The following is a 13,712-nucleotide window of genomic DNA, read 5'->3' on the forward strand; positions in this document are numbered from 1 at the left end:
ATGAATATACCCCAGTTTACTCACTCATTCTACTGTTGCCGGATATTTGGGTTGTTTACAAGTTTTTGCATAAATAATGCTGCTATGAACATTCCCGTGTTTTTTGGCTGCATTTCTGTTGCATACATACCCAAGGTAGAACCGTTAAATCATAGGCATGCATAATGTTCAGCCTTAGCTCTCCGGAATAATGCTACACACCATTGCAAGGTAGCTGTACCATTTTATACACCTTCCAGTAATAAATGAGTTTCAGATGGCCCTAATACCAAATGTTGGCAAGGACTATCAATTTTTTTTTCCTTAAAGACATTTCTGTGGCTATGGGGTATTATTTCACTGTGGCTTTAATGTATAATTCTGTGACGACAGATGACACTATTCACCTTTTCTGTGCTTACTGGCCATTTGGACATCATCTTTTGTGACCACACGGGTAATCACCTGACATTATTTTAAGTGTGGGAGTCTGAAGTTAATGCTGTTTCTGGTACTATTTACTTCCCATCACTAGAAGCCTCCTCCTGTCTTCCTCTGTCACTATTTTTTCATATGAATTTCTTGGGCATCTCGGGTCCACCAAGGACCTCCTTGCCTTTCAGCAAAGAAGCAGAGCCACCTATGGAACCTGTTAAGTAACACAAATATGACACTGTTTGGAATGTCAGCTTGACATCACCTGTTGCTGGGGTGGTGGCTGGAGTTGTGAGATTAAAGAATCCATCATATCTCCTCCAATGGGAGAAGGGGGATTATCATCCTCATTTACAGACCTTCTTCGAGCATCCTGATTGCTGTCAACAAACATATTCAGGAATGTCTATGGATATAAACAGGTAAAATTTAGATTATTTTACCTAACTTTAGTAAGATATTCTTAATCATTGAGAATGTGTTAACAGAAACAAACATATTATGTCCATTATCTGAAATATAAGTATGACACAAGGCCACTATTGTTAGGCCAACCTAGAAGAGAGAGTGATCAATTTGAAGAAAGGGGGAAAATTGAGGAAAACAGTTAAACACAACAATAAAAATAACATCTAAGTTAAAATGTTATTATGTGAGCAAAAAGTTGAAGAAAGAAATACACCCTGGCCAAAATATTTTCTTATTAATTTCTGAATCAAAAACATGGAAAAGAATAAAAAGTTGTATGGTAGGCATATAAGTAACTTCAATGACTTGGAAAACTTCCTATTTAGTGAGAGTTCTCACTTTTTAAGCCAGAAAATATGAAAGAGGAATACTGAATAAAGAAACTAAGCTACCTTTTCCCTTTTTATTTTATGTGACTTAAACATCAAGAGTGGGACAGTCCTGTTTTATACGTTATGTCATCAAAAATTAAGCAAGGCTACTTGCTTTTTATGTGACTTAAACATCAAGAATGGGACAGTCCTGTTTTATAGGTTATGTCATCAAAAAGTAAGCAAGGCTACCAGAATTTGTGTTTCAAGAACAGATTCTCTTTTCTTTTTCATATAAATTTTATTTATCTATTTTTGGCTGCGTCGGGTCTTCATTGCTGCATGCAGGCTGTCTCTAGTTGCGGTGAGCGGGGACTACTCTTCGTTGCGGTGTGCGGGCTTCTCATTGCGGTGGCTTCTCTTGTTGTGGAGCATGGGCTCTAGGTGCACAGGCTTCAGTAGTTGTGGCTCGCGGGCTCAGTAGTTGTGGCTCGCGGGCTTTAGAGTGCAGGCTCATTAGTTGTGGTGCATGGGCTTAGCTGCTCCACAGCATGTGGGATCTTCCTGGACCAGGGCTCGAACCCGTGTCCCCTGCATTGGCAGGCAGATTCTTAACCACTGCACCACCAGGGAAGTCCCAGATTCTCTTTAATACGCTCCACCTTCCCAATCTTCAAAAATATAGATTACAAGCTTATCAGAATTACTGAAAAGCTTTTAAAGGTACATAGTCTTATTTCTAATTAAAGATAATAGATTATTCACAACACACATTTCATCTTCTCTCAACACCCCACTGAAACTCCTAAAAAAATTTTTTTAAGCAGTAAGTCACAAAGACAAAAAGAATGGGATAAGAGAGAAATAGCAATAAATTCTAGGAGGTTGCAGAGCAGATGGTTGAGTGGTAACTGAACTATCTGATGTGAGGAAGTTTCTTCTTAAGCAAGCAGTGGGGAAAGCCAAGAAGCAAAGCTATTTCCATCCAGATCTCCAAGATACACAGGAACTGGCAGCATCAGATACCCCTGGAAATGGAAATGAAACAGACTAAGAGCAGAGGACTGGGTGAAACGTCTTAAAGACAGTAGTGAAACCCTCCAGAGCCTCTGGCACTCCCACTGAGTTAGGCTGACCTCTACCACCCAGGCGGAAGGTCTCTGATTGGGGGGGAACTCTAGGATCAATTGACAGCAGGGGTACCATACTAAAAATAGAGATTAAAGTTTACATACTGAATGCTGAGAATACTAGTTTCCTTCTCTTATTTGACTTGCCAAATATTGGGAGCCAGATGCACAACGGCTATGCAGAGTCTTGATACTCTTCTCTTGGTACTCACACTGGCCCAACAAAAAGACCTGAAGCTACTGACATTGGGAGTTACCCAATGAAATGGCCCAAGCAGATCATCCTGCAGTGAAGATTACAGTCAGCAAGTGTCACCTTTAAATAAAAGCACAGCGTTAAGAATCACTTAATATTTGAAAAATACTAATATGAAAGAGATGAAAACAAAAAAAGGTGGATGAAATGGAGATTATGTAGGAAGAGGTAAGAAAAGATAATGCAGCCATATAGAACAGGACATCATAAAATGAACTTTCAGAATGAAAAAGAGCTCTCAGAAATTTTTTAAAAGATGGCAAAAAAAATTCTTGATGGAAATGAAAAACAGAAGGATTGGAAAAAAATAAAAAAAAAGGAAATCTCCCAGAAACAAAGAGATGAGATACAGAAAAGATAAGAAAATTAGAGGATAAGTCCAGGATGCCCAACTTCAGAATAGTAGGGGTACCAGAAAGCTAACAGTGAACACAAAGGAAAAGACTCGAGGAAGAGCACAAGGAAATTACCCACAACAAAAGGATGTAAGTTTCCAGACTGAAAGAGTCCACTTAGTCACATAAGGTTCAAGAACTGGAACAGGATGAAATGTCTCAATGGTCACAACAGAAGCTAGGGCACAATGGAGCAATGCCTCTAAATTCGTACAGAAAATGACTGCAACCTAGAATACTACACCTAGCCGCTCTCTCAACTAGATGACGCTAAAGACACTTTCCGACATACAAGGTCTCAAATTAACCTCCCGTGTATCTTCTCCCAGGGAGCTACATAGAAAGTATTCCACCAAAACAATGAAGTAAACCAAGAACAAGACGTGGGGTCCAAGCCACAGGGCATGCAACACAGGAGAGAAGTGAAGGAATCTCCTGCTTTACCACCCTTCTGCAGATTCCTAAATCAAAACTGGGCAAAAGGTCTGGAGCGCTACCATTCCAGACTGGAGTTCAGAGGACTGTGGAAGAGATGTCTTCAAGATGAAACTGGTAAGGTATCTGATTTGTGAATGTACTGAGGGGAGAGTTACACATATGGGAGACTTTAAGGTTGAGTTAGTGATAAGTACAGAGAGAGCTAAGAAACAAAAAAGTTAATTAATAGTTCCCAGGAAAATAAATGCTGAGCAAGAAAGGAAAAGTAATCATAGTAAGCTTGGTAGAATAGTGTTAAATACTCATAATAATGTGAACACTGAAAAATTACCTAAATTGCTACCTAACCATATCACAAGGTTGGAGGAAAGAAAGAAGATGAATCTGTACTGGGAGCAGCCTGAAAAGGGGAAGGGGCATATAAGAAAGAACTAAAAAAGAATTAAATCCTCATCTTCCATTATGAGAGTCAGATAACGCCCTCAACTAAGAAGTCAGCAAAGAGCAATGAAAGCATGCTATTTAGAGGTAAGGATGTAAATACCAAGAGAATGAGCTATACTGTATAAGAGTTGAAAACAGAGTAGGAAAATGGCAAGACTGGGACTAATTTTCAAAACAGGCCATTTGGAACTATTTGACTCTAAACTATAAGAACATACAACTGAGCTGTCATACCAAAATCTCCAGGGGTTGTGGCCCAGGACCCTACATTTTTAAAAAAAAGTATCACAGTTGAACTGATGAACAAAGCTTTTCAATATTCACTGATAAAGACTACTTTTAAAGTTCCTTGAAGCTCCAAATAGCAAATAGGTCTCTCTTTAGTATTTTCACTCATTACATGGTAAGGAAATAAAGGGACATCTTATCATTTCATATACCTAGGCACAGCACTTTACCAGAAGTTCTAGCTCCTTCAGAATGAAGTTGCAGAGATGATGAATTAACATGGCTACTCATTAAATTTTAACAGGAATTTGTTGCTTTTCCCCCCGTTATTTCCCCCTCGAAGGAATTGTTTTAGAGATCACATTTATGTTTACTAATGCTGTAAACACTAAAGCCCATTACCTTGAGTCCTGGTGCAGGATAAAAACCTTCAACTAACTTGCTATTATCAAAAAGACTATAGGCCCCATCGCGTATTGCCACAACGCCTCGACTCCGGCAGTATATATCAATGCAATACATGTTCCTGAAGGCCAGTCTGATGTGGGTGGACGACTGCGGCAGGATGGAGAAGCACTGGTAGGCAGTGTTGGTTCTCTGGGTCAAGCCCAACATCGGCACAGTGGGCAGTTTGTTGATGGCATTCAATGGAGCCTGAGTATCAAACAGTACCTACAAGGAACAAATGCAGTGAGAGCATCCAGTTTCTGCTAAAACCTCAGAATTTCCAACGTAAAATCGTCACAAATGAGACAATGTCCTTCTGGCACATTCCATAAAAACTTACATCGTTAAAGACAAGTTAAGTCCACATGATTTTTTTTTTAAGGGTACTTTAATTAATTAATTTATTTGTTTATTTTTGGCTGTGTTGGGTCTTCGTTTCTGTGCAAGGGCCTTCTCTAGTTGTGGCAAGTGGGGGCCACTCTTCATCGCAGTGCACGGGCCTCTCACTGTCGTGGCCTCTCTTGCTGCGGAGCACAGGCTCCAGACGTGCAGGCTCAGTAGTTGTGGCTCACGGGCCCAGTTGCTCCACGGCATGTGGGATCCTCCCAGACCAGGGCTCGAACCCATGTCCCCTGCATTAGCAGGCAGATTCTCAACCACTGCGCCACCAGGGAAGCCCCCAAGTCCACATGATTTTTTGAGGAGTTTTACACGAGACACTAACACTGAGTCTTATTTTTAAATAGAAAATGAACTTAATTACCTGTAATAACTGAACCACATTTGGTGTTTTGTTGAACATTTCTTGAAGCTGATGGAGAATGGTATTGTGACAGTTACTGCATCCTGAGTTTGGACCAACAGTTCCCAAAGAAATGTGAAATTTCTGATGTATGGAATTCCACTGGATACTAATCTAAATCAAAGAGATTACATGTTTCAGAAACCAAGAAAGGAACAGAGTCAAGCAGAAGAAAAAACAATGTTTAAACAGTAAGGCAAAATGCCAAAGATCGAAATGAGGTCCTTTTTGGAAGCAACTCATGAGACCCTGTAAACTCCAGATGTGCTGTCCCTATGGACATTCACTGAGTATGTGTGTGTTAGACAGCCCACTTCTACTAAATAAAACAGAAAGAGAAGGTGCTAAAGAAAAAAATTTGATTAAACTTTATTTGAAAATTGTCATTGTTTCTTATTTTTCCATTTTCTCTTGAACGGAATAAGAGTCACCCCCTAGGTGAGTAACGTATTAAAGGGAAAGGAAGCCAGCCCCAACAGATGCCACCTTCAGTTAAAACACTCAAGTAATTTCTGATATTACTTTATGTGGAAGAGTCCAGAAAGAAGCTAGCTGGCTGAATTTATATACTAAATTTCTAGGACTTTAACATATGGGGTGGGGAAAAAAATAAGAAACTACAGATTATGGGGAATACCTTCAAGATTAATACAGGATCAGATAATGTTAACAACCATGTGACTAAAAGCACAGACATACCACACTGTTCAAGACCATTCATACATAATCTTCATTATAGTAATCACGCTGCTAAGCAGATTTGAAATCAGTGAAGAAAAAAAACCCCCAAAATACCAAAAGTATATTACCTTGCCCAAAACTCTTCAAGAATACACACACCAAAGAGGGTATAGTTTTTGTTTTCAATTTTAAAGAGTTAAGCATTATATTTTTTATCAACGAAGTATTTAAAATTTACCATTTTATCCCTAATTTTTACTTGAACTCTCAATTATTTCAAGAAAGTTTTCATAATTTTTGAATTCTTGATTTTTTAAAGATATATGAGAGGAATTTTAGTTTTAATTAATTCACAGACTTACTGAACTTCCCTTGGTGGTTCCATAACACAAGATAAGTTTTCGGTAATTATAAACACGAACTTCTGAGAAAATGTTTAGATGAGTGGGTATGTCTAAACAGAAAGAAAACAAAAAAGTTTAAGATTATACATATGAAATTTTAAAATATATATTTGAAAAAGCGGGCATCTTGGCAATAGTATATGCCTAGATAGAAAGGTCTCTGTATATATAACTTAGTTTAAAAAAAAAAAAAAAAAAAGGAAGGAAAAAAGATAGCAACAGCATGAATAGGTAGTAGGGCTTCCCTGGTGGCTCAACAGTTAAGAATCCGCCTGCCAACGCAGGGGACACGGGTTCGAGTCCTGGTCTGGGAAGATCCCACATGCCGCGGAGCAACTAAGCCCATGTGCCACAACTACTGAGCCTGCGCTCTAGAGCCTGCGAGCCACAACTACTGAGCCTGCACGCCTAGAGCCCGTGCTCCACAGCAAGAGAAGCCACCGCAATGAGGAGCCCACGCACCGCAACGAAGAGTAGCCCCTGCTCGCCGCAACTAGAGAAAGCCCGTGCACAGCAACGAAGACCCAATGCAGCCAGAAGTAAATAAATTTTAAAAAGAAAAAGAAAAATTTCTTAAAAAGAAAAAAAAAGCTGAAAGTAGTTCTAATAGTTTACTTAGCTGGTTGATAATAGTAATAATAAGAAATAAATAAATAGGTAGTAGGCTTCAATTTCCATTTTGACAAAAGGGGGCCAGGGCAGGGGCAGAGATGTACTGAAGCAGTATAGCATAGTGGTTTATGGGTTCCAATTCCAGCTCTGCCCTTTGCTAGCTACGTGAACTTCAGCAAGTTTCTTAAGTCTCTGTGACTTGTTTTCTTCATTTGTGAAATGAGGGATGATAAATTACCTCATAGGGTGACTGTGAGGAGTGAATGAGTTAATACAAGTGTTTATTACATTGTATGGCACACAGTAAACTCTAAATACGCACTATTATTATAATCTGGTATACCTGTGTGTTAAAATTTCTCAATATATATGAATCATCACAGTGGCTGTCTCTCGGGGATAGACTGATGATTATCACTTGTACCTGGTAGAGAACGTGCAAATTCCAACACACACTCATATAATCGTGCAATGCTATTCCAGTCATTAAGGAACATTTCAACCACTTTTCTACCACCAACAGGTTCAGACAACAGGTTTTCATATGTCAGATAAACATGCCGGGATGGTCCTACAGATTAAAAGAAAAGATTAATAGTAACCAATACAAAAAAAAAATCAAGAAATATGCAAAGACAAAGTGTGTGAAGCATCTCACCTTGCTCCCTGGTAGAAGTGCCATTAAGTGGACAATTTGCAAACACTAACTCTGCCACCCAGGTGCGGTTATTTCTACCTTGTAATCGGAAAGTGCAATCGAGAAGAGAGCGGTCCAGAGCCTTTTGGGTTTCCTCATTTACACCCTTACAGGGAGGAATTCTGGTGATGAAAGACAGCATATGAAGTATACTTCATATCACAGAAAGACAAAAGCACAATCTACACAATGACAGGCAGGGTATCATATTAGAGCTTTGGTTCAAAGTCCACTACTAGGCACCATCTGCAAGAGAAGGAAACAATTCTCAGCAGTTAATAGCATTTAACCCACTTCCATTCATATCAATATGGATTAGGACTCTCATTTTAACAGTGATGCTCGCCTTCATCCTTAATCTTGTTATTAGAAAAGACCACAATTTCTCAGAAAATCAAAGATACTGGCTTTCTGTGAAATCTACCTAGAACATCCTCAAGGAAAAGCTAAGGAGAACAAAATAGTTTTAAGACCACTCTTTGAAGTCAGGATGACACAGTGAAAAGAACAAGGGCTTTGGAGTAAGGGACCTGCATTCTAATTCTGACTCAGCCACATTCAACCTCTCTGAATTGCAGTTTCACAACTATAAAATGGAGATAGATAATTACCTTATGGGTCACTGATTTTAAAACATGACAAAACATATATATAAAGTACTTATGGTGGCTGATACAGCAGGTATTCATATATGTTAGTTTCTCCTTGCAGTAAAACCAAGTCTTGATCACTGACTGCCATGACAAAATTTCAGGTTCATTATCTCCCCCCACCTTCTCCCCTCCTCCTCTGTAGAGGTAACTCATTGTGATGGAGCTACACATGTATCAACTCATTTAACATACATACTGTCACTTATATATACCACATATACAAGAGGAATGTATTAGCTTCGGTGTCTTAAAATACCCATCTCTTGCAGCTTTATGAACTATCTTATTTGTCATAAAACATGATGAGGTAATATATTTTGGCTGTTTTTTTCAGTAATGGATGAAATAATGAGATAATATTTAATTACACATTATCCTTTAACGCACAGGGAAGGTGAGCTAATTATCAGACTTGGTATAATAATTATCAAAATCTAAGCAAAAAACAACAAATATAACTAGAAATATGGAATTTTGGTTCAGGCCTCTCATTCAGATATAACACCTAGAACAGGGTTTCTCAGTGTCGGCAATACTGACATTCTGGGCTGCAGAATTCTTTGCTGTGGAGGGCTATCCTGTGCAGCCCTGGCCTCTACCTACCAGCTGCCAGTAGCACCTCCCACCCCTTCTTCTCAGTTAATGAGAACCAAAAATATCTCCAAACATTGCTCAATGTTCCCTGGCAGGGAACACTGCCCTGAGGTTGAGAACCACTGACCTAGAATAAACAATTTAAGAGAAAAAAGAGACAGAGATTGTATATGGTAAAAAATAAAATCTGTAGGGGGAAAGAAAGCTATCCAGGTTGCATAAAAATAGAATTAATGTACTGAAATTTTCTCAGTTAATTAAAAATTCCACCACAGCTTGTTTTAAATGTACAGGTTTTAAAGTTTTTTCAAAAGTTAATATTTCATACTACATACTTGTTATCATATCACTCACTACCAAGAAGATTCTGTCCAACATTATTTGGGGTAGTTATTACAGAAATTGCATACACTGCACATATGCTTTCAACTTCGGGTATACTGAGGACTTCTGCCTGCCCTTACCCCTCAAAATGTACCTCTAACCCACAGTACTTATAAAGCAGCCAATTCAGATAGATTTTTTAAATCCTGATTTTGAAAATACAAATGCAGTACATTATCTTTCTTTCACATAAAATAGGTATTTCATGAAATCCATCTGGTTAGAAAATGAACACATAGAAGTCAGCATGTTTTGAAGTAAGAATTAAGTAAGACTCCTTCCAATTTATGTTCTCAGGGACAACACGACCCTGAAAATGCATTCTATGTCACTTTCTTAATCTGTGATACCGATATAATTGGCTTTATTTCAAGGAACCTGCAAAATATCTACTTGCTTTTAAGGTTATACATGTAACAGAGAGAAATAACAATAACTTTAATCCTCCCTGCATGATCATGTGAGGTGGAAAAAAAAAAACAGGTTCCCCCAAAAGGAAACCTGACAAAATTGTAACAAACACAAAATACTATTATTCAATATATTCGCCAAAAATTAAGAACCGAGGAAGATGTTTCCCTGACAATGGATTTAACATATCTGAAAATTTCTATCATTTCAAAAAAGTTTTTTGATCTAAACAGCTACTCCTGACTGATTTTTCTCCTGTAATTCTGAGTACTGAACACACTTAGAAAGTAAGCTTTGGTCTTCTAGGGGAGATGTGTATCAGCACTGCTCCTTCTCTGCCATCACGTGCTGTGTGTCAGTTTCATTCTGAGGGATTTTACAAACATCAGTAACCACGTTATGTCCCCACGGTGCAAAAGTGGGGAGGAAGATCACTGAAAGTGCTAGTAAAAGCAGCACAATTGCACCTACAAGGAAAGTGGGGTGGATTTTATATAGATTGCACGTGCATATGCAGAAGGACTCAGTCGCATAACTGACAAGCCGAGTCACACAACTTGCAAAAAAGAGCTGGGCCTGTGCATTACTTGCATAAGCTACCAGAGGCAAACGAATCACGAGATGAAAAAACCTTGTGGGCATGGATGGAGGACCAGCACCACTGCCCATTACTGTAATGTTAGTTCAGGAGAGGGTGGAAAGTTTGCTTAAGAGCTCAAAACAAGGCACTGCGAGCATGTTGCTCTCGAGACTGTGTCATCTGTGCGGTGGGATCAAGGCTCTTGAGTTTGTACAAGGCAACAGGCCCATGAACCAGAGCAGTCTAAGGTGTTTACCATGATATTTTCAGAGATACAGCAAGGAGGCCTGCTCAACAGATTTTCAAGGAGATAAGCTGAACAAGAACAGAACATATTTTTTAGCAAAGAGGAGAAAAATGTGCTCAATTTTAAAGCTTTGAAGTCATACTCCCATTTAATATGAATATACCTAGGACTAAATGCTTAAAAGAAGAGTTTCTGAAGATTAAATGAATTAGAGCAATTACTTACTAATTATAATTAGATCTATGCCAGATTTTAATTTAATAAAATCATATTTAGACATTCATTATTTTTTCCTTCCCCCGATAATGGACAGCTTGTACCAAACAGATCTCCTTATCCATTTCTATACATTTTCCTTTTAAGTTTTAAATAAAGAAAACAATAGCCAGGATATAGTAAAGACTTTCTCAAAAATTATTGTAAAATGAAGATTAAAAAATATGAAGTGCTTCCTCTCCAGGTAAGGACTATAATGAATTCTCTTGAGTTCAAGAATAAAGGGGACTGAAATTTCTTTTGTAAAAATGCCGAGAGCAATATATTTTAAGGTTCTTGCAAAACATGAAAAATATAACTAAGAGAATAGAACACAAATGTTATCATCTATTAATCTACAGTTGTCAAAAAGAGTAAAAAGAAAAAAACCCTATACTTTAGGCAGAAGTAATATAAAACCAAAGGCAAATTAATTAAAAGTTTTACATTTTCCTTTTGATGTCTATTCTAAGACCAGCTCTCTCCCCAGAAAGCTTTTTGTGGAGATGGCATTAAGGTAACCAGGCAGGGCAGCTATTCTAGTTCTTCAACTCTTCATCTAACGTGAGCACCATGACACATGGGTGGAGTGCACGCTATCTGCGAGTCCTTCCCACCTTCCACAGGGCAAACTGATTCCCAAGTAACAAAAATTAAAGCCCTGCTGGCTCAAGTTGCAGAGCCGCCATGTCTTGGCAGAAAGGAATTCAATAAATAAAAATTGCTTCTATGATTTATATTATTAAGCAATGTCTAATAAACAATACAAATGTCCAAAAAAGAAAACTGCTTTGTGCACCAAAAAGGGTGATCTCTTAAATGGCATTCTAGCTTTGCAAGTCCATCCTGGTCACCTTATAAATCACACACGCTGCCTTAGTTTTCCCTCTAAGCATCCTTTGACCCCCTTGTCCTCTACCCGTTTAGAACCAAGCCCTCTGCCCATCTCCCTCCGCGTGCTCTTTCCTGGTGATCTAAGTTACTATCCCCACTCAATTACTTTCACCTTGGTACTGACTCATTTACTTCTCCTGCCCAGACCAGTCACCTGGGCTTGAGACACAACCCTGCCTGCCCAAAGGGATGTCTAGGCACCTCAAACTTAGCAAAGCCCCTTCAAACTCACATCTTCGGTCCCGTCTCGGAAAACATCACTGTCATCCATCATTTGCCCAAGATAAAACTAAGAGTTATCTCTGCCACCTTCTCCTCTTTCTCACCTTCGACATCAATCTAATCACCAACCCCTTAAGATTTCATCCCCTAAGTCCTTATGGAACTTTCTCTGGTCCAAGCTACTAAGAACTCTGGTGTGAACCATTTCAGCAACTAGTTTTGCTACTTCAGTCTTGTTCCCCTATCAGGGTGAGCTTTCAACAACACCTATCTAATGATGTCAGTTTCTGCTTAAAATCATCTGATGGCTTCTTAGTGCCATTGTGGTAAAGTCTAAATTCCTTAAGGACACTTACAAAGACCCTACAGGATCTGACCCCTTCCTGCTTATGTCTCTAGGCTCATCTCTCCTAACTCCTGCCATGCCCAACTTCCTTCAGTTCCAGGATGCCGAGCTTTCTCTTCCCCCTAAGCCTTCATTTTAGCAGTTATTCCTTCTGGTTAGGGGTGCCCACTCCCACTCTAGCTCCCTTTCCTCTGGCTAATTCTCACCTCTCCTTCAGTCTAGGTACAACTGGTACTTCCTCAGGGATACCCTTCCTGACTTCTGAACTGGCCCAGATCCCCCTGCTATGTGAACCCACAGCATCCTGAAGGGCCCTATCAGAATTCAAGGCTGACACGTACTCACACTCAGTAAACACCTGTTGAATGAATGAAAGATAAGCCAGAGGAAAGACATCCTAAAATACCAAGTGCTGCTGGATCTCCACTTGGCAGGGGAAAGAGAATGCTCCCCCAGACTGTAGTAATTCCATGCAGAAATCTGTGACATCCGCAGGTTCTGAACTCGGCTTTATGCTGACTCACGGAAGGAGAGGAGCAGCACTGGCAGTGTGGCTGCAGTGTGTGGCACCAAGTCAGACACGTGACAGGGACTTACTTCAATAAGCGAATCGCGTGACTGAAGCCATCACCTTCCATTTGCACTCCTTGATGTGGAATCTCCAGATTGGACAGCTGAAAAGAGAAAAGCACAGTTATGTCAGACCACCAATTTTACAAAGGAAACTACCTTTTCTAAGTACTACTGTCTCTATTCTCGTGGCATCTGTACTAGGGTCACTCTGTCCCAAAGTGACAACGTATTAGGCATGAGCATTGTGCCCCCATCATCCGATTTCCTGGGAAACCAAATAAGACTGGTTCTCTTGTGTGATTCAATTATGTTTGCTTGAAAACAAAGTTCGAGTCATAGCCACATCTCATTTTTAATCATAAACAATATTTTTCAGTTTTTAACTTTTCTGGAATACATTTTTATTTTTAACAACTATTTCCTCCGTGAAACCCAAGAAGAAAAGATTTCCACTTTATGCATTTACCCAGTGAGATATCATTCCCAATTGGAGGATTCAGTAAATGAGTTAAAAGGATGAATGCAGGGATAGTGCCTGAGACCTTATCAGTGGAACTACAGGTTATTTGGGTATGCCAGGAAGTCATCTGATCTAGCAAAATGCTTGCCTTCAGCACATATTCCCAGGTCTTCTCTGACAGAAGTATTTATACTCTGACAGAGTATTTATTTATTTATACCCACCTTGCTCCAGAAAGGATTTAAGGCAGCCCTAAGCATTTCACTGAGCCCTGCTCTTTGGGCCTGGGAAGAGCAGAGGTTTAGGAAAATAGCTGCTGACCAAATAGGCAGTAGGGGTCCAGATTCAAAAGGAAGCAAAGTGTGG

At 39.4% G+C, this 13,712-nt stretch overlaps 1 protein-coding gene across 1 annotated transcript in view; it reads right to left on the reverse strand.

Annotated features, from left to right (window-relative positions):
• The window catches only part of MED14 (mediator complex subunit 14), a gene marked incomplete at its 5' end in the record, with an annotated part of 72,816 nt that overhangs the window by 24,492 nt on the left and 34,612 nt on the right, over nt 1-13,712 (reverse strand). The window contains 7 exons of the mRNA XM_079727352.1: nt 680-820; nt 4,487-4,756; nt 5,295-5,447; nt 6,377-6,468; nt 7,455-7,601; nt 7,689-7,849; nt 12,911-12,987. Of these exons, the coding sequence (XP_079583478.1) occupies nt 680-820; nt 4,487-4,756; nt 5,295-5,447; nt 6,377-6,468; nt 7,455-7,601; nt 7,689-7,849; nt 12,911-12,987 (1,041 nt within the window). The remainder of the gene's footprint in view (nt 1-679; nt 821-4,486; nt 4,757-5,294; nt 5,448-6,376; nt 6,469-7,454; nt 7,602-7,688; nt 7,850-12,910; nt 12,988-13,712) is intronic.

Source organism: Hyperoodon ampullatus (assembly GCF_949752795.1).
Source record: "Hyperoodon ampullatus genome assembly, chromosome: X".
Lineage (NCBI taxonomy): Eukaryota > Metazoa > Chordata > Mammalia > Artiodactyla > Ziphiidae > Hyperoodon > Hyperoodon ampullatus.